General features: G+C 45.9%; 1 protein-coding gene across 2 annotated transcripts in view; it reads left to right on the top strand.

The window, feature by feature from the left end:
* Window positions 1-19,820, top strand: part of LOC110526458 (furin-1) — a 102,735-nt gene extending 82,915 nt beyond the window's left edge. For both annotated transcript variants that reach the window (XM_036980844.1, XM_036980845.1), the window contains 10 exons: window positions 2,505-2,593; window positions 4,774-4,946; window positions 6,625-6,837; window positions 8,220-8,320; window positions 9,207-9,310; window positions 9,627-9,744; window positions 11,235-11,414; window positions 11,527-11,651; window positions 12,714-12,836; window positions 15,904-19,820. In XM_036980844.1, coding sequence (XP_036836739.1) covers window positions 2,505-2,593; window positions 4,774-4,946; window positions 6,625-6,837; window positions 8,220-8,320; window positions 9,207-9,310; window positions 9,627-9,744; window positions 11,235-11,414; window positions 11,527-11,651; window positions 12,714-12,836; window positions 15,904-16,517 — 1,840 coding nt within the window. In that variant the 3' untranslated portion in view covers window positions 16,518-19,820. The remainder of the gene's footprint in view (window positions 1-2,504; window positions 2,594-4,773; window positions 4,947-6,624; window positions 6,838-8,219; window positions 8,321-9,206; window positions 9,311-9,626; window positions 9,745-11,234; window positions 11,415-11,526; window positions 11,652-12,713; window positions 12,837-15,903) is intronic.
* The last annotated feature ends 425 nt before the right edge of the window (window positions 19,821-20,245 follow it).

The following is a 20,245-nucleotide window of genomic DNA, read 5'->3' on the forward strand; positions in this document are numbered from 1 at the left end:
GCAAAGCAGTTCGACACATACAACGACACAGAGTTATACATGGAGTAAAACAAACATACAGTCAATAGTACAGTATAAACAAGTCTATATACAATGTGAGCAAATGAGGTGAGAAGGGAGGTAAAGGCAAAAAAAAGGCCATGGTGGCAAAGTAAATACAATATAGCAAGTAAAACACTGGAATGGTAGATTTGCAGTGGAAGAATGTGCAAAGTAGAAATAAAAATAATGGGGTGCAAAGGAGCTAAATAAATAAATAAAATAAATACAGGAGGGAAAGAGGTAGTTGTTTGGGCTAAATTATAGGTGGGCTATGTACAGGTGCAGCAATCTGTGTGTGATTCCTGGCCCTGGGATGTCTTTGCAACACGAGAGACGCTAAATGGTCTCCTGGATCATTTTCAACCTTTTTAGAAATGTTCATACACCTTTTCAGTGGCGCAAATAGATCAAAATGCACTTGTCTCGTCGAAAGAACATTTTGCATCAAAAGGATCGCACTGAAGATGTTCAGATTGGGATATTTTCCGCATCTTTTGATTTTACCCTAGCAACATCACATGCCAGAAGAACGTGTCAGATAGATCTAGGTGGATATGTATTTGTCAGAGGCAGATGTGACTGGGCTCAAGACAGACTGGTGTTATAAGCTTGGGCTTGCCCTACATCCTTTCAGACATCTGAGCAGCGCCTTATCTGCTGCATCGCTGGCCTGCTTTCCTACCGCTACAAAGGGATGGATCACTTACAAACACTGCCTGGGCAGAGGCTAACATACCTGCCCTGGTATGAAAGTGGAGATTAAGTTCATTGCCGATCTTCCATTGTCAGTTCACACTAGCGGTGTACTAGCCACCAGCCTACATGTGGGTGTTTTCGCTTACCTTTGTCGTATGTATGTGTGTGTACGAGAGAGAGAGAAAGAGAGAGAGCGTGTGTGCATCATTCTTTTAGATGTGTTCTTCGCTTCAGATCTGGTCTTCATGACCCAGTTTTCTTTGAATTGCCTCTACACATTCTACCTTACACCATTAAAGCAAGTCGTTAAAAGGCCCTCTGGTCCTGCAGTTAATCCAGGTCCCATGACACTTGTTAGTGGGACATTGAGCACTCAGGGGTAACTCTGACATTAACCTTTGACCTGCAGCTCATAGCCATGTCTAAAGAGATCTCAGGCGGATTGGTTGATCTACTGCCACAGTGCAGCGCTCTCTGATCCTCTTGTTTAACGGGGTCTGGTCGACGCCCTGTGGGTTTAATGAAGGGAATACATTAGCCTAGCCTAACGCCCATCAGTCAGTCCTGGATAAATGAGGTTAAAGTGTTGCAGAGGTTGTTTGAGTACAGCTGACCCCCAGAATGAAATGGCAGTTACTAGATGTCCCACTATAAGACAGGTACTGGAGGAGTTAAGTCCCTTTCATATTCTTTAATTGCTCATCGAGGTGTATGGCTAACAGTTTGCATATGCTGCTGCTTTCATAGAGCTATGGTGTCTCAGTGCTCCATAGAGCCACACGCTGAGACCACATGCAAGTTATCAATGGAGGATGTCGGTCTCTCTCAGCCCACTGGGGTATTTCCCCTGGGCTATGATAGAACACCACCATAGTACTGGTTTATTTACTCTGCTTGAATGGGAGCCTGCTGGCTGGGCTGTGTTCTTGGGCAGTGTAGCTGCTCTCTGCTTATCTGGTGTATCCTAACCCTGGCATTATCCACTCCCACTGATTGTCCTGCGATCCGCTTGGGAGCCGGTGGTTTGGAGGACTTTTAGTGTCCGTGTCCATCCGGTGGAGATGAGCGAGCGGCAGGATGAACCTGACTGGAATGTGGTGGGCCACATTCTCCGCCGATCTCCTGCAGCGCTGAGAGGGAGAGATCAAATCAGAGAGGCACAGACCCAATGAGAGGCTGAATGAAAACCCAATGAAAGCTCTTTTGTGGAAATGGTAAATCTAATTTGTTTCCCCCACCGTAAGATGGTAGCATGTCAGCTCATTTTGCCTTTCCTTGCTGCCGGCAGGCCCCGCGGCCCCAGACTCAAGGTCAGGCCTGCTGGAAGGGCACAGTCTGTTTCATGACCCACGCTCACTGACTGACTGACTGACTGTTTTCTTCTGGGCTACAACCAAGTCGGAACAGCTGAGAGGCAGCTAGAGCCAAGGACTTGTCTACATGAGTTTGTATTTTGTCGATGGCCATCTTAGACCACAGTATCGCAGGGAGTGCATTCCTACACAACCTCCTGTATCTGTTAATTTACTGTCTCCTAGAGCTCAATTCATAGATAATTGTCTCCAGGCAGTGTGCATTATGTCATTTGTAGCTAATATACACTGTTTATATGGGTAAATCAAAATGAGGACTTTCATCCCCCCCCCCCGTTCTCTCTCGTTCGTTCTTTCTATCTCTCTCTCTTCGTTCTTTCTTTCTCTCATTCGCTCTCGTTCACTCTTTCTCTCTCTCTCGCTCATTTTCTTGTTCTCTCTTTCTCCCTCCAGGCATGGGACTCGTTGTGCAGGCGAGGTGGCAGCGATGGCCAACAATGGAATCTGTGGAGTCGGAGTGGCCTACAACGCCAAGATTGGAGGTACAGTACCGTAGAACAGAGGGCGATTCATGTCATCTCTCTCTGTTTCTCCAGTTTATCTTTCAATTCTTCACGTTTTCTGACTGCTAAGACAGCTGAAATACCCATGTGTGCTGCCTCCGTACTATTCTGAGCTCAGTTTGAGCGGGAGTTGCTCAAGGGTAACTCTTCCTCCACTTCTGGCCTGAGATGACAGGGAGGCTCTATGAACATTATTTGTGTGTGTGTGTGTGTGAGATAATCTGCGTGCAGCGTGGCTCCTCTGAGCCCATGCCTCAGTGTAAGCGTGTGTAATCCCTTTAATTAGAGCCATCTCTTTTATCCAGTCAGTTCATGCTCTCATCTCATTACCCCTCTGCATGTTTTATCTCTCCATGCCGCTGCATGTTTCCAGCTGTCACAGCCCGGCTAAATCCAACGCATAGTTTTAGTCCTTATTGGTCACATCCAATATCTGCCTGCCGCCGCTTCTCTTCTGTCAGGGGTAGTACTGTCTCATTTAAACCATGAACACACATACAAGTCTTATTCGTTTAGTTGAAAAAATTAAGTCTGCCGAAGTTTAACAACAGTGTATGCCTCCTGCATTCAGCCTCTTCAGCACGACTACTTCCTTTATAAAGGTAGACTCCACACTGGGCAGTGATTAAACAGTCTGCGTGTTAATGAGATGGTTAATGAGCAGCAGCTTCTGCTCACCTTCCCCACTCAGAGGACAGAAACTTTCTGACCAACCACAGTCCTTCCAAGACTGCAGCAAGGGTGCCCTGTCAGGCGTAAAGGAGAGTGAAGCAGAGGAACAGCAGGCCGCGTGTGTGTTTGTGTTGCGTTTGTGTGCGTGCGTGTGTGTGTGACCAACCTGCAGGCTTGGCCCAGTCCGGCAGCTGCCTGTTAATAAGTGAGTAGTACCCACTTCTAGAAATAAATATTTGAATTCTAGAAAGGCAATACTGTAGATGGCCTATTGCACTGCCACTCCACCAGCTCTCATACCATACACACCTACAGACACACAACTATGTCTTACTATACATTTGAGGACTTTTTGGGGACCAACAATTGATTCCCATTCATAATCTTATTTTACCCCTAACCCTAAACCTTACCGCTAACCCTAATTCTAAACCTAAAATACCTTTTTTATAAGTGAGGACCAGCAAAATGTCCTCACTTCTCTGAATTGTATTGGTTTATTATTCTTGTGAGGACTTATAGTGTGTGTGTGCGCACACGCATACAGGGAGAGATTAATCTAATTTCCTATCACTCTATGGCATTGACTACAAATGGAAGGCAGGTCTTTGTCATCCCACCAGGAATCCTACCACTATTCCAGAGCACAAACTGTAATCTCAAGCTTTGACCTTAAGATTTACAAAGCTGTATTGGCTTCAACCCACCTACAGAAGAATCCCTGTGTGTTGGTGGATGTAAGGGGTAGCAGAGATGGGTGCAGCGCTCCCCAGATAATGGGCTATCTCCTCCTATAAAACTATTTGCTCGTTTCGTTCTGAGCTCTACGGGAACCCTGAGTCAGTGCCCTCGCCCCTGGATGCCTTTGGAGAACTTCAAAGGGACAAACTCTGTTTGTTTACTTTAACCGGTATGAAGGCAGTATGGAGTAACTTGACCCTCCATGCATCAAAGCAGCCAACGAGTTTGTTTTGAAGATGTCTGCCTTCGATTTGTCAGCTTTCTGTCTGCTGGGCTGGGATGGGGGTGCGGAGAGAAAAAGGATGAGGAGGCTCCGAAAACTGCCCTGGAGGCTGGCGCTAGAAAACATTCTAAATTAAATTCAGAATCGATGGCTTTAATATAGAAAAAGAGCTGGCATATCCCAATTCAAGTGTCCCTCTTCTGCAGAGGGGATTTGTGCAACACAATGTCCACCCGGATTCAAACGTCATCTGTTTTCTGGGGAGGGAAACAGAATGTTCTCATTTGTCACCTGTAAACGAACCTTCAGTATCCGAGCTTCTTCAGATCTAAGACTTATTTATCACCAACTCTGCTGCTGACTGTTTGTTTTTCTGTGGAACACTTCCTACCAGTGGTTTTGGTATTTGAGTTTAACCTCACCTGCATTTCTCTTCAAAGAAAAGGAGTAGATGATTATTAGATCAAATGTGTACAAATATGTGTGTGTGTGTGTGTGTGTGTGTGTGTGTGTGTGTGTGTAGGAGTGCGTATGCTGGACGGCGAGGTGACAGACGTGGTGGAGGCCCAGTCTCTCAGTCTGAACCCACAGCACATCCACATCTACAGTGCCAGCTGGGGCCCCGAGGATGATGGGAAGACGGTGGATGGGCCCGCCAAGCTCGCCAAGGAGGCCTTTCTACGCGGAGTGACCGAGGTGTGTGTGTGTGTGTGTGTAAATATCTGTGTGTTTTGGGCCTCGGATGTGTGCCGCGTTCCACCATTTATATGTCCCCCATAAAAATCAATAGTTTGTGGGTGACTTCCTCTACACACAGGCAGTAATTATGTAGTAAACTATTCAACCATTTTGAAGGACAAAGGCGGCTTGAACAACGCAAGCACACTTTCTGACCCTGACGATTATGAATGGGGATTTGGTCGCAGTGGAAGTATCAGGCTTTCTAAACTCCAGTAAGGATACATTTTTTTTAAATGTCCTGAAAAAATAATATAGGAAAAAGAATCCTCAATACAAAGCACTGGAAATAATGTACATTCATTACCACAAAAAGTGCACTTTACACAATCATTTCCCTTCACAGTACCACAATTGTAGAAGTGATTTCAGAATCTGAGTGGGAGGATAATTGTGTTAGGAGAATATCTCAATAAAAAGCCATTGAGCTCAGGTCACGTGCACATTTTCTTCTGCATGTGAAATGCAAACAGTTGTAAATAGTTCATGGGGCTTTAACGTTAGTGTGGCAGGATTCAGAGAGACCGAAGTCTTCGCTACAGTTCCTTCGTCTCGCATGGGCATCCGGGCAGAGCATTGGCATACTGCCCACCCTGAGGGGTGTGTGTGTGAGAGAGAGACTATTGCTTTTAGGCATTTTGATAGCTATTTAAAGAGCAGGATGGTGAATGGTCCTGGTTTTTAGTGTCAATATGAAACAGTAGCTGGTTTGCCGAAGGCTGCGTCTTTAATGGACGTCTTACTGTATACAGTCTCCAACGCTTTCAGGCCATACTATAGTTAAGCAATAAGTCACGGGGGGGGGGGGTGTATAGTCTTTGTATGTGTTGGAGTCCAGGGAGTGTGTCAGGTGTGTACAGTGCATGACTGAGTGGAGGGAACAGTAAGCATCAAGACTGCAGACGTATAGTGCCATATGCCAGGCTCTCTGTAGTGTACACATGGGAGCCTGCATCCATCTGATCCCAGCTCTAAGGGTAAGAGGGTGTGAGAGAGCCAGTCATAAAGCATTGAGCCGAGCCAGGGCCAACGGGCCATTCAGACAAAGAACCACCAGACCTTATGGGGCAAACCCCATCTGAGGGCCGTTACTGGTGCCCTGTCTGCCTCCCTTTTTTTATTACAGGCCTGTCAAATAAAAACATATGGCATGTAAACACACTATTTTATAGGGAGCCATGGCATCATCAGTAGCTCCAGTCTGTTGTTTACACTGTTCATGATGGTTGCATGTGATGGTCAATGTGGAGAGGCTGCACCACCCAGCACAATGGAGCATTCTGTGGGACTTTGATATTTGTTCACTGTGAATGCTGAATAGCACAGATAATGTATTGCTCCGGGTTTGTCCCTGTTGTCTTGTATTGTGGCCGTGGTACATTAAAGCTCTTTAGATTCAAAGCGTCTGAGTGCAAACGGTCTTGTGATGTATGGATGAGCTGAGGCAGCCCTTTCAGAGATGGACTAATTGAGATGAATCTAATTTAGATTGAATGACACCGTGTTCCCCTCTTTCATAAACTGTGCCACACCAAGATACACATGCATGTGGTCTTGTACATCAGAAAGGCCTGTCTAGAAGCCTTGTGGTTGTCTAGGTTTGTTATTGACTCTGTTCTGTCTCTCCCTCCTCTAGGGTCGTGGGGGCCTGGGCTCCATCTTTGTGTGGGCGTCAGGGAACGGCGGGCGTGAGAAGGACAGCTGTAACTGTGACGGCTACACCAACAGCATCTACACCCTGTCCATCAGCAGCTCCACCCAGAACGGCAACGTGCCCTGGTACAGTGAGGCCTGCTCCTCCACCCTTGCCACAACCTACAGCTCTGGCAACCTCAACGAGAAACAGATAGTGAGTTCAGTAGACACGTGCTCGCATACACATATCTCACACACACACACACACACACACACACACACACACACACACACACACACTCTTAGTCGCAAACGGAGCGGGAAACACAGATTTGATTAATATACATACTGAACACACTCTCATTCACTCCCAGTGTGAGCGTCATGGGGAGAATGGGAAGCATTCGTCTGTACAGTCTGAAAATGGGCATGTCAGAAAACATTAAACTGAGTGGTGGTGTGCATGCAGGGTGAAGGAGTGTGTGAGTTGGGGCTCCTGTCCTGTGAGAGTCTTGTGCACTGTGGTTCCAGGGCCTCAGTGGTATTATGTTGCTAACTGCAATGGGAGATCACACAGATTCCACTGAGCTTTGAAGAGGAGGAAGTCTATTTTACAGCATATTAGTCAGGGGAATGATGTGTGCTTAAGTAAGAATGGATGGAAACTTTTAATGTATAGCCAGGATGTTGATGGCTCCTGGGATCCGTAGAGTATCTCAGATGGTTGAATCCGGAGCCAAAGCACTAGTCCAGACACTCTAGCTGTACTCTAGAGGTTTGAGCGTTTCTGGATGTCCTAGTTAGCCTGTATTCTGTTGCACTTCTTTCTTATTTCTGTTGCACTTCTCTGTCAGTTTTCCTATTGGTTTTAGTGCTCCTGTAAGCCAGATGCTTACTAAACTGTTTGGTGCTTCAAGGCAGGTTTTGTGTGTTCACTCTGGAGGAATGACTGAGTCAGTTCTCACTGGCCTGCCTCAGGCAGCCATAGCCTGCAGTCTTCTCACATTGAGCAGTGACACTCTCTCTCTTTCCCGCTTTCGTTCTTTTCTCTCTCTTCATAAACTCACACTCTTTCCCACCTGCCCTCTGAGGTCCATTTGAATGAAGAACTGTAAAACGTTAAAATCCCATCTCCATGTCTCGCCCTTCCACAGACCGGTCTCTCTCTCTCACACACACACACACACACACACACACACACACACACACACACACACACACACACACACACACACACACACACACAAGGTGGAGGATGGAGAGCCTCTCACTAGGAGAGATTACAGTACAATACTGTATAATGTATGTTCATCCCAACCTCTTGCCATGAGGCATGCTGTGCGCACACATGATTAATGATTGGTGTATGTTTCCACATTCATGATTAATCATGTTAAGCATGTGTTGATACATAAACATCTATCAAAGTAGATGGTGCTGAGTAGAATATCTGACTTTTATAGTGTATAACTTACACTCCTACTGATTGTTTCAACTAAAAGTTATTTATTTGCCCATATATTAGGTGTAAACATTTCGGCCCGATATGGGCATACATCTGAGCACCATATCTGACTATGAAACTCTTCCTGTCAGGTGACAACGGACCTCAGACAGAAGTGTACTGACACCCACACAGGCACATCCGCCTCGGCTCCTCTGGCTGCTGGGATCATCGCCCTTGCACTGGAAGCCAAGTGAGTGACTCTTACCACCTGTCTCTGTGTCTCTGTGTCTCTGTCTCTTCTTTTGGTTGTCTCTGTTTGTCTCAATGTCCCCTTGCTTGTTCCCATTTTTCTCTCTCTGATCTTGCTCTCTCTGTTTCTCTCCCTCCTTTGTGCTTTTTGTCTGTTCACAAATATTTGCCGTCTGAACACACACACACACACACACACACACACACACACACACACACACACACACACACACAGATGTCTCAGAAGTATGACTAACTCTTGGGGGAAGGCAACTGTCTTGTAATAATGCATTGTGGATCAGAATAGATGAGTCAGTTATCTCCTATCATTCTGTAATGAACGTGTCATCAGCTCAGTACTGTAGTCTGATTGGGGAACGGGGTACGTGTGACCAGTAAAAACCTCTGTAGTTCCCTGTACATTAAAAGTGTCTGACTGTACTGCAGGACTTTGACTTTCCCTTCAGTCAAAGCTGACCTTTCAGTAAAAGACAGAGCTGATGAGGTTTAAACTCTGTGTCGCTGGGGTACTGTACACTATTTGACTCTGTTTTACTGTAGGCTTTTACTGTTGCTCTGCTGGGTGAAACTGCAGTAACACAGGGTTTTATACGGAGAACAGAGGAGAGTGTGGGAAAGCAGAGATGTGACTGACAGAGGGATCTCTGGTCTCTTTATCTTTTCAATGTGGTAACATTAAGCCTGATGTTCAACTCTTCTTGGGCACCTAATGCCATTTCCTTTGCAATCAGTCGCTATGCATTGTGGTACAGTAGGATATGTTGTTGCTTGTTGTACTGTCTTCATAATCATGTTAAAGGTATGTTAGATCTGGTATCTTCTATATTGAAAGGTGTGTGTGTGTGTGTGTGTGTGTGTGTGTGTAGTAAAAACCTGACATGGAGGGACATGCAGCACTTGGTCGTGAGGACCTCTCATCCCGCCCACCTCCTCACCAACGACTGGAATACCAATGGGGTCGGCCGAAAAGGTACAGCGAGGCGTCCCATTAGCTGAGCTCGGCTGACCATCATCATTCCCGTGCCTTGCCAGTTGCACAATGGAGACGGATCTATATTGTATTTACATCAATTGATTTAAAGTTGCCTACATTAAGCAATTACAGAAAGCCATGGATCCAAAGTTCATTGAGAGGTTTTACTGGGCACACAGCAGGGTACATGCAATAATCTAATAGTGAAGAGGCCCTTATTGAGTTGGAACTGGAATCGTGATGAAGTAGCCTTTCAGCAGTCTGATATCGATCTTTCTTTTTCCTTCTCTCTCTATCGCTCCATCTCTCTCAGTGAGCCATTCATATGGGTATGGTCTGCTTGATGCCAGTGCGATTGTGGCTCTGGCTGAGAACTGGACCAACGCTGGGCCCCAGAAAAAATGTGTGCTGTCCATGGTAGCAGAGCCCAGGTGAGCTAAACACACACACACACACACACACACACACACACACACACACACACACACCAGCTCTACCAACTCGACCTGTAATACTGTTTGGCTGGCAGGAGCATCAGTACTAGCTTCATAGGGATTACATTGGTTTTGGGTATAGTACAGTTAACCTACCAGGAGATTAACATATACTAAACCTATGTGATCCTTATTAGAATCGGATGCTTCAGATTGTGTGTGTGAGTGTCGACTGTGGAGGTGATGAGCGCTGCTGTGTGTGGGCTGGTTTGTGATGGGCCGTAGGTGTGAGAGGTGCTCATGTGGGACCAAGCTGTCATACCCCAGTGTGACTGCATGTCATGTTTCTATTCTGAGCATGGCACCGGAGGCCCATTGATATGCTCTGCTGGGTTCTTGTGTGTGTGTGTGTGGTAGGGTGATGATCTTCTGAGCCTGGGGGAGCATGTTTAAGGGAAATAATCATTTTCAGATGAGTCTCTCTCTCTGCATCCATGTTCTCTATGCTTCCCTTGCTGTCTCTAGACCTCTGTCGATCTTTTACTCTTTCACTCTTCCACTCCATCTTTCTGCTCCTTTGGTCTTGCTCTCTATCCCTCTCTCATTCTCTCTCTCTCTCTCTCTGTTTTCCCCTTATACTTTCTCAATATTGCTCTTTCGCTCCCACTCTCTACCGTCTTTAACCCTGCCTCTGCTACATACTGTAGCTGACAGGTTCCCAGCCCTGTTGTATTGTCTCTGTACTGGTCCCCAGATCAGTCTACCACTGGAGCCTGTGTTAAAGGTGTTAGTGGCATGGTGTTTGTGCAGTGTGCATTGTACAGTACAAGAGGTGTTGCTTCTGAGTGATAACTGCTGGCTTGGTGGGGATTTATTTCCCCTTCACTCTCTCTGACTGCTGCGGATTGGATTCTAACATTTTAAGGGATTTAATTAGGAGGAAGCGGTGTGTTTTTACACCCAGTTCACTGATTATGGCCTGTATTTTCTATCAGCTGGGCGCCACAGCTTTTCTAAAGCCTCATGCCCTCCTCTCCCCCCACAGCCCTCCTCTCCTCCTCCTCCTCCTCCTCCTCTGGGTTCAGTTGTAGTGGATGTGTGTAAGCTGCTAAGCGGATTGGGGGGAGTCGGGGGAGCCTGGTACTTTTCTCCTGTAGAGGACAGGGCTGCTGCAGGACCTGAGTTGCTAATCCTGTTTCAAGGCCGCAAACCCTGTGCCCTCATCAGGCTCTCTCTCACACACTAGTCCAGAGCAACAGTCACACCCTCATGCAGCATCACTCAGAGAACCATTATCGTCGGTCACACAGAGTTGCTGTCACATGCTCACTCCCAGATGAGGCATCTTTCTCACAGACCCCAGAAGCCAGCAACATGAAAACACAAGCCACTCCAAGCCAATTTTAATTTTCAATAACTATGCTGTCTTTGTGCAAATGTATGTATTTGGTCCATATATGCTGATGTGCTGTTTATCTGTGTGCCAGGAACATTGGGAGCCACCTGCTGATCACCAAGACAGTGGACGGCTGTGTTGGGACAGCCAACCATGTGAGCTCCCTAGAACATGCCCAGGCCCAGCTCACTCTCTCCTACAACCGCAGGGGCAACCTGGGCATCTACCTGACCAGCCCACAGGGTACCCGCTCCACACTGCTCGCTCCCAGGTACACACACACACACACACACACACACACACACACACACACACACACACACACACACACACACACACACACACACCTTGTATTACATACCTCCTGTCTCTCCCCTCTCCAGGCCTCATGACTACTCGTCAGAGGGCTTTAATGACTGGGCTTTCATGACCACACACTCCTGGGACGAGGACCCTCGGGGGGAGTGGACCCTGGAGATGGTAAACGTGGCAGGGGCCAGCGACTATGGTAAGACACCTCGTTTACTACCTTAACATATGCTATTGTTAAGTCTGGAACATTGTCTGGGAGCTCAGAGACAGAAAGAGAGTGACAGGGTTTCTGTTAGTGCAACCATGTCTGACTAGCAGTGTCACTGAAAGAATGTGTGTGTGACGGGATGTGTGCTTGTGGTTGCATTTATCTGTGCATCATATGTGTTTGATTCATTGATGTACTGTGTGTGAGAGAGAGTGTGTGCATGTGCAATATGTGCTTGATTTATGTGTTAATGGATTTGTGTATTTCATAGTGTGCGTCAGTGCATGTACGTCATTCATGTGTTGATGATTTTGTGTGTGTGAGATGCTTCCAGACCGCTAATAGGGAGTGTTTTATACGCAGGGCAGCAATGTCTGATGCCTGGATAGCTTTCCTTTTGATCCCCTTTATACAAACTGGCAGTCTCTCTCTAGCTCCACACACACCCACCTCTAAATCAGCTTCATTAAACCAGGGAGAGTAAATCAAGCAGGAGAGTGGAGGACCCTGCTGTCTGGCCCAGGCTAACCCAGGATGACCCAGAATAACTATGACCTAAGAACCATCCAGGCCACACTACTGTCAGACAATATTTTGGGATTTATTTGTCATTTTCTCTCGCTCTCTTTCGTTTTATTTTCTCTCACTCTTCTTTCTCGCCCTCCCCTCCCTCCCTCCCTCTGGCTGTAGATCTCTCAGCCCCCCCCCCCCCCCCCCCCCCCCCCCCCCCCCCTCTTCTGTGATATAGGAAGTTGGACCCTCTCAAAGGGCCCCTCGTATAAATGGCTCTCCCGGGAAGTGTTGTTCTTAACTAACGGGTCTATAGAGAAACACCAGAATGTATACTTATATATTTAATGCTTTTACTTCTAGGAATCTTTTCCTGTCATTCCACCCAGGAAATCCAAGAATATAAAAGGAGCAGGATAGAAGCTGCAATTACAGAACCCACCCTGAAGAGTGCCAAAGCCTTGCTGGCGTAGACGGTGGCTTGGAGATCTGTGCTGTTGTTGCTTATGTGTAACACTCTCTCTCCCTCCCTCGGTCTAGGCACTCTGACCCAGTTCACCCTGGTGCTGTATGGTACAGGCTCAGACTCTCCCAGCTCCACAGCCAAGGACCTCTCTCAGCCCAGTAACTGTAAGACTTTTGACCTACAGCAGATCTGCATTGGTAAGAATGTTACTGTTGGTTACCATTGGTTACTGTAAGAGAATGTAGATGATGTACCTAGGGTTAGGAAACTAGGGTCTCTTAGAGCTGTGGTGTGCCCAGGCTTTTGTTCCTGCACACCACAAATGCACCTAATTAAATCCATCATGGTCTAATGGATCAAAAGTCTGCCCCACTGTGGCTCTGCAGGCTTCAGTTGCCTACCCCTACCCTAAACCTAACCATTTAATGATCAGGTACATTTACACTGCACACTGTACAGATAAGACCGGAGAGATGAAACACTGGCTCTCCTATCAAAAGTGTGTGGCTTGTCTCCAAAAGATAGATTGCGAGCTTCCAGTAGCTCGCAGCCCACCTACGATAAGCTTGCCAATGAATTCTGAAAGGACATGAATTTCTTCATGTGTTCCATCAGAAATTGTTATAAACATAAGGCTACCGGTTACTATCCAATCAAAGACACATTGACATTATCCCACCCCTGGTTTGCCACTGTTGACTAAAAAGCCAAACGTAACACACTATCTGGCAATTAAATTCTGGTAATATTGCCTGTTTTGGTGTGCGCGTTTGTCTAATGATAACCGGCGTCTTGTGGGTAGACAGAAGGACTTTCCCCATAAACCTTCTCAATTAAATGTGAACAAACATTTAACCTCACAGAACTAGGCTATGTCATGATTACTTGTATCAATTGGGTGGCCATTGCTTTGCGAACTCTACCATGACGTGTTCTACAGACCTCTAAAATGGGTTAAGCATTGACATGGACTTCATTTTCATTGTTTCTTTATGAATAATTGTTATATTGAGAGTAAAAAATACAATTAAACTGAGAGATCTGAATTTGGGAAAATACACATTTTATGGGGCCTGTCATGCCAAATACTGTTTATTAACCAATATATTACCCGGGTATATTGACAGAAAGCACAAATATTGTTCACTAAGGATCCGGGGAAGAGTTGCAGGGTACAGGAGAAGAAAATAATGTGCCTATTTGAAAAATAAAATTGAAAAAAAGTAGCTCGTGACATGTTCAATTTTAAGGTAGCGTTCATGCTCGAGGTTGGAGACCACTGCCCTAGAATAAGACTGGGAGAGACAGGAACAGTCTGACCCCTGCAGGATCCCCTGGGTATCACAATTTAACACTCTTGTTGGTATACTATCAGATCGTGAGTGGTGTAATGGCATAGATGTAGGTTGTGAAGCATGAACTCTGGATGGTTGAGTTTGTTGATTAGCTCGTCCTCAGAGACATCTACTGAGATATTGAGTAAACATGGCGGCAGGTTGGCGAGGACGGCATTTTCCGAGCTAAACTGACCAAGACGCACCTCCAACAACACATAACACATAATTCTGCCCCAAAACAATCCTAAAAACAGGACAGGTAAAAAAAATATAATAAAAATTGACATTATGGAATGGACAACCAGTGGGTTACATTGGTTTCAAGTTTGTATCGGTACATTTTTCACGAGCTGATTATATGGAAAAAGAAGATACTTCTGCATTTGCTGCTGTGTTAAACGCATGGATGCACGGCTCTCGAAATTTGCCTCTCCCGAGTCCGTACGGGAGTTGCAGCGATGAGACAATACTAACTACCAATTGGATACCACAAAATTGGGGAGAAAAACTGGGTAAAAAAAATACAACAATTTAAAGGTTTGGTCTGGACCGACCTTCGTTTGGTCCAAACATAGACGGCTGACTGTAAATTTTCAACTTTCTTTCAGAACTGAAATTTTACCTGATTTCAACATCTGGAAAATATGTATTTTCACCTTTTATTCAGAACCTAAAATGAACGTCACTTCAACGTCTGGAAAATACTTAATTAATGGGACTATTCTAGTTTTGTGGGGGTATAGGAGGAGGGCGGGAATTTTTTGCGTCTCATCTAGAGCAGCAGAACGGCCAGGACTGGGCCTGGCTGTGATCAACACATTCAGCCAGTTAGCAGATGACAACTCTTATTAGTGCAGCCAGACCAGCCCTGTAGACATACTGTATCATTTGTGTTGGAATTTCATCCCTACTGCTCCCTCTTCCCCCTTTCCTCTTGCCTCTGTCATCAACCCCTTCTCCCTCAACACTCTGTCACTACACCCACCCTCTTCCTCTCCTTCCTCTTGCCTCTGTCATCAACCCCTTCTTCCTCAACACTCTGTCACTACTCCCACCCTCTTCCTCTCTCTTCCTTCCTCTTGCCTCTCATCAACCCCTTCTCCCTCAACACTCTGTCACTACTCCCACCCTCTTCCTCTCTCTTTCTTCCTCTCCTTCCTCTGTCCTCCTCTTTTCCTGCTCTCCAATTTCATTTGTTCCTTCCTCTCTCTCCCACCCACTTCAACAGGGAGAGAATGACAACTGATTATTAACCAAGTAATTAGATTGGGGTAAGGGTCTGTCGGATCGTGTAGGCTGGGGGGGAATGGGCCTTGCGGAGGGGGCTGCTGGGGGGGATTAGCTTTCCAAATCATTGGGGGAGATAAGGAGTTACAGGGTGCTACGACTGAAACTACTGCGGTGATAACACACTAATGCCACTGCCAAACTGTCCACGTGGATGTGTAAACTTAGTACAGATAGATGCTTCAGAGCTTATTAGAAAGTCCATATATCTGCAATATTATTATTTCCAACTGGGTTGGCAAAGCACGGCTCAGGGCATAGATATGCTACAGTGCATTTCTCCTCAGATAGATGAGGGATTTACACACGCTGCATTTGTCTCAGCACACAATATGCACATTCACACTCCAAACAGTTTGCGGCAGGAAACTGTTCATTCTAGCAGAAGCTACATGAACATTATGCAGCTTAAGTTGAGGGAACTTTCACAGGCTCATGATTTTAATGCCCCAGAATGAGGCGATGCGTAATGTGCTGCATGATTGTCATGGCAGACTATTCAAATACAGTTCACATATTGGTTTGTGTGAATTAAATCAATTGATTAGCGGTGATTGTGCACTAACCATGTTAAATGAAGAATTTGGACACTAGCAGTACTAAAATGTGTCTCTGTTTCTCCTCGTCTCCCTGTATGCAGAGTGCAATGGTGGCTACTACCTCTTCCAGCAGGGCTGTGTGAGGGACTGTCCAGCCGGCTACACCGCAGGCTCCCAGCTCCTCAATTACACCATGGGGAACTCTGTGGATCCAGCCTTGGTCCCCTCCTGCCTGCCCTGCCAACCCCCCTGCCTGACCTGCAGCGGCCTCAGCCCCAGCGCCTGCCTCTCCTGCCCCCCTCACAGCCACCTGGACCCTGTGTCCAGCACCTGCCTGCACCTCAACCAGATCCAGAGGGAGTCCCCTGGCAACTTCATGGTGGGCCAGGGCAACAGCGGTCCCCGCCCAGAGCTCAGCTCCCGCCTGCCCGTCACCATCGCCGTGCTCAGCTGCATGATCATCATGGCCACCTTCGCTGGGGTGTTCGTTCTGCTGCAGCTGAGATCTGGAGTCCTGGCCAAACTGCCCTCACTGGAGGAGGCCGGCTCAGGCCTGAGGGGGGGCTTCGGCCTGGGGGGCAGCAGCAGAATGGTGTCGTACCGCGGTATCCCTACAGTGTGGGGCGACGAAGGGGTGAACTCTGACTCCGACAACGATGAGTTTGACGTACACAATGAGAAGACTGCCTTTATCAAAACACAAAGTGCTCTTTAACCCCCTCCTGTCTTTGTATTCCTGCTTTCTACAGCCCCCCCCCCCCCCCCCCCCCCAATCACTCTGACTCGTCTAATTCTGGGCTCCCTGTCCTCATGTTCCCCTCCTCTGGTTTCTCTTTCCCTGTTTCACTCCTTCGTTCTTCCTCTCATCGGGTTTCATTCCCCAGGTTTAGTGTTTCACTCTGTAGTGGGTGACCTGATGGGAGACTGGAGTCACGTGGAACAGGGATGGCCTGGGCGTGCTCGGCGCTCGCTTCACACTCGGGTGCTTTTCTATTAAACTGTCTCTCTGTGCCCTTTCGCCCTCAATCACCATCAGACAGAGTGTTTTCTGAACACAGCCCATTTCCCGGACGTCTCCAGGGTTTCCCTGTCACAATAAACAAACCATTATTGTTTGCGCTCTTTTTTTTCTCTCCAGTTCCAGTGCAGTAGCCGGATGAGATTGTAAATTGGGGGTACACAGCTGTGCGCGTGCGCGTGCTGAGTAGACAGCGAGATCGGGGTAGGGTCAGGATCTGAGAAGCCACAGCTTGAGTCCTCATAGTCCCAGTGTTTTGGTGAATCAGACCCAGGCTCTCCCAGAGATACTGTGTGTGTCCATGCTGCAGTATGAGACTGTATCTCTCAGCTCTGGCTGGATACAAGGCTATGAGTCATGAGACTAGCAACACTCACTCTACCCCCAGCATGGAATTCAGGAGGCGTTCCGCTTATTCCGAGCGGGGGGGGGGGGGGGTCGGGTCGGACTGAGTGCTTGCTCGCTGCCAGATCCACAAAGATAGGTCAGCAGTTCACCCAGCTACGCCTCCACACTTTACTGGGCCTCAGAATTTAGACCAAAATAATACTGCCTCTATGATTTGAAACCCCATTCCCAAGAAAAAAGTACCTATGAATAATTACATTGGCTTTCCACTTAAGTCTTATAATTGCTCAGCTACTGAGGATGAAAGTGGTAGTGAGATGTATTGTGGATGGGGCTCAGTACTGTAGAAGTGACTTTTTTTAACACAAGGGTTCCTGTGGGCTTCTTTGAGCAGCTATACAGGTAGTGAGAGGAGTGTGTGATAGAGAGAAGGGTTTTACGCACTGCAGAGGAGAGAGAGAATAACAAAGTCTGGCCATGATTACCAGACTGGGCACTTCACTCTCCCTACTCTGCTGCTCTTTTTAATGCTGTTCATCACACACACCCTACCTCGTTTCAGTAAGGTATATGTGTGTCTGAGTGTGTGCCGGCCAAGTGTGTGAGCTGGTGTCCAGTTGAGCAAAAGGATGGAATGACCACATTAGGAATACTAAGGATGTGGTTGTGTTTGTAGGCTGAGTTATGATACTGGATGGCCTATGTAGTTTCCCTTTGCCTGTTCTTTAAAGATCTACCTATGTCAAAGAACTGAGGTTGGCTATAATAAGCAAACTTCTTTTAACATCTTTTATCTGTCATTGAGACTTATCACAGCTTCTCTCCACTCGCCCTCCAGTCGTCATCAGGGATGTTGATGCCAACTAGAGATAATCTGTTTCATATACTTGCCAATGAATTATATCCTGAACGACACTACAGCTCAGATGTGTTCCAAAGGAGTTTTTCTTCTCTACTCATACTGTATCTTTATTGAAAAACTTAAGTGAATTTTTGGCTGCATATCTTCTACAATCTGTACCTCATTAATTCATCCATTGGACAAATATTGGATCCATCCATCTTTTTTTTCTTCTATTTTTACGTTGAAGTTATTTTTCATTTCCAGCAGATAATAGGGGGCTTCACTGAGAGGGGCTGTCATAGTGACAACGTGCATAAAAGATTGATGCAGCTGCTCATCCTGTCCTCTCACTCAGATCACACAGCAACGGCAGAAGAGTATATGTGTTCCATAGCGATGATGAAGGATTATATAGGTCAAAGGTGGACACTTTTCAGAGAAGGATATTTCTTTTGAACTGTAGGAGTTTTCCTTACACTGATTTACACTTCTACAGTAATAATAAGACTGAAATGTCTTTATCTACAGTGCCAGGGCTGTAGGGCTGCAGTCTCTCTTCTTTTCTCTCTCTCCTCCCCTACTCTGTCTTGGCACAATTTAAATGTAATTTAATATATCCTTATTTATGCCCTCTGAACATATAGTTTTTAGGATTGTTTTTTAAGGGGGGGGGGGGGGGGGGGGGGTGATTCCTGTGCTTTAAATCTTATGTAATTAAAAACATTTCTGAGGAAGACAGTCTTCCATACACAGATTGGGGAGTTGCTATCCTCTGAGTCCAAAGTAATGACGGCCAACTTTGAGCAAAATATGTAATTACCACAACGCTGGAATAGTGTGCTGTTTAACCCTGGCTGATGTAAGGTGCTGTCGTTGATGATAATGAAGTAACTGATAAATCCTAAGAGATTTTTCTTCCTACCAGAATTATAGTTGAGCAATCATATAGCAATCATTTTAATGTCCCAACCCCCCCATTTACATTGTTTCCTCTAAATTGGTCACCTCTGAATGTGGAAATCTATATTGCATTATAACAGTATGTCTAAGGAAAAAGACAGCTGCTGGGAAGGAGGTTGCACCCCTTGCAGTGCAGCCTCAATACTACAGCTGACTGCAGCAGAGATTCTGGCATTACCAAAGACAGGGCAATTTAGATTTGTGTTCAGTTCAGTTCTGCTCCAGATTGCTGAGCCTGAGTTGGGGAGATGATGCAATCTGAGGTTTTCTATATGCATTGATTCATAAATCAGATGAATATGTATTTTTTTTTAAATCTCTTTGTTATTCCTGCTTTTTAATGCAGAGAGACCTTTCCCTCTCCACCCCCTGCTTGGTGACAGTGGTGGAGCTGAGACATTCTGTATGATGAGATACAGCGTTGGATGTGGAGGGAGCAGATTGAGAATGTATCCCATCCTCATACACTAAAGAGCTGAATGAGGGTGTGTGTGTGTGTGTGTGTGTGTTATAACTACAGAAGAAACACACTCATGGGGGTTAAACAGAGCTCTGGACATACGGATCATCCAGCTCTGTCCACCTCTCCACACCTCTCCTTATCAAGTCTTTGGCCTGGGGCTACATATAGTACCTTACAGAAACAGTGACCTATGAATAATGTAAAAGAATGACTACCTTAGATGGGACATAACTCTAAAATAAGGCCTATTTTTGTACTATATATATATATATATATAGTGCAGTGTAATGTTCTTGTAATTAAAAAAAAAAATTGCTCTTGTTAAATTTGTCCTTTTTATTTAATTGATAGATTCTACGAAAAATAAAGATCTATGCAAACTTCAGGATTTGTCATGTGCTTTTCTATGTGATTGATGGAAAGCTGTATTACAAAAATCTAAATTATGATTGATACTGTACCTATATGACAAGAATCAATATCTTATGTCCAGCTAGATTCAATTGAGCAGAATCCTTTATTTCACCGGAGTGCTGTGCTCTAAGAGAATACAATGGCAGTTAGTAGTATAGTATAGTATAGAGTCAAAGGATAACCCTAGAGGAGTTGGACAATTGTGGTACATGAAAATAAAAGTATCACCGGTTTCTTACAATAGCAGTACTGTGTATCGCACCAGAAGAGCTACAGTCTGTGGCCTCCACCCAGGGTTGGGTAGGTTACTTTCTTAATGTAATCTGTTAGTTACTAGTTGTCCAAAATTGCTGCATTCGCCATAGGCCTATCTTTTACGTTTTTGTTGGTGACACT

This window comes from Oncorhynchus mykiss, chromosome 6 (assembly GCF_013265735.2).
Source record: "Oncorhynchus mykiss isolate Arlee chromosome 6, USDA_OmykA_1.1, whole genome shotgun sequence".
Classification (NCBI taxonomy): Eukaryota; Metazoa; Chordata; class Actinopteri; order Salmoniformes; family Salmonidae; genus Oncorhynchus; species Oncorhynchus mykiss.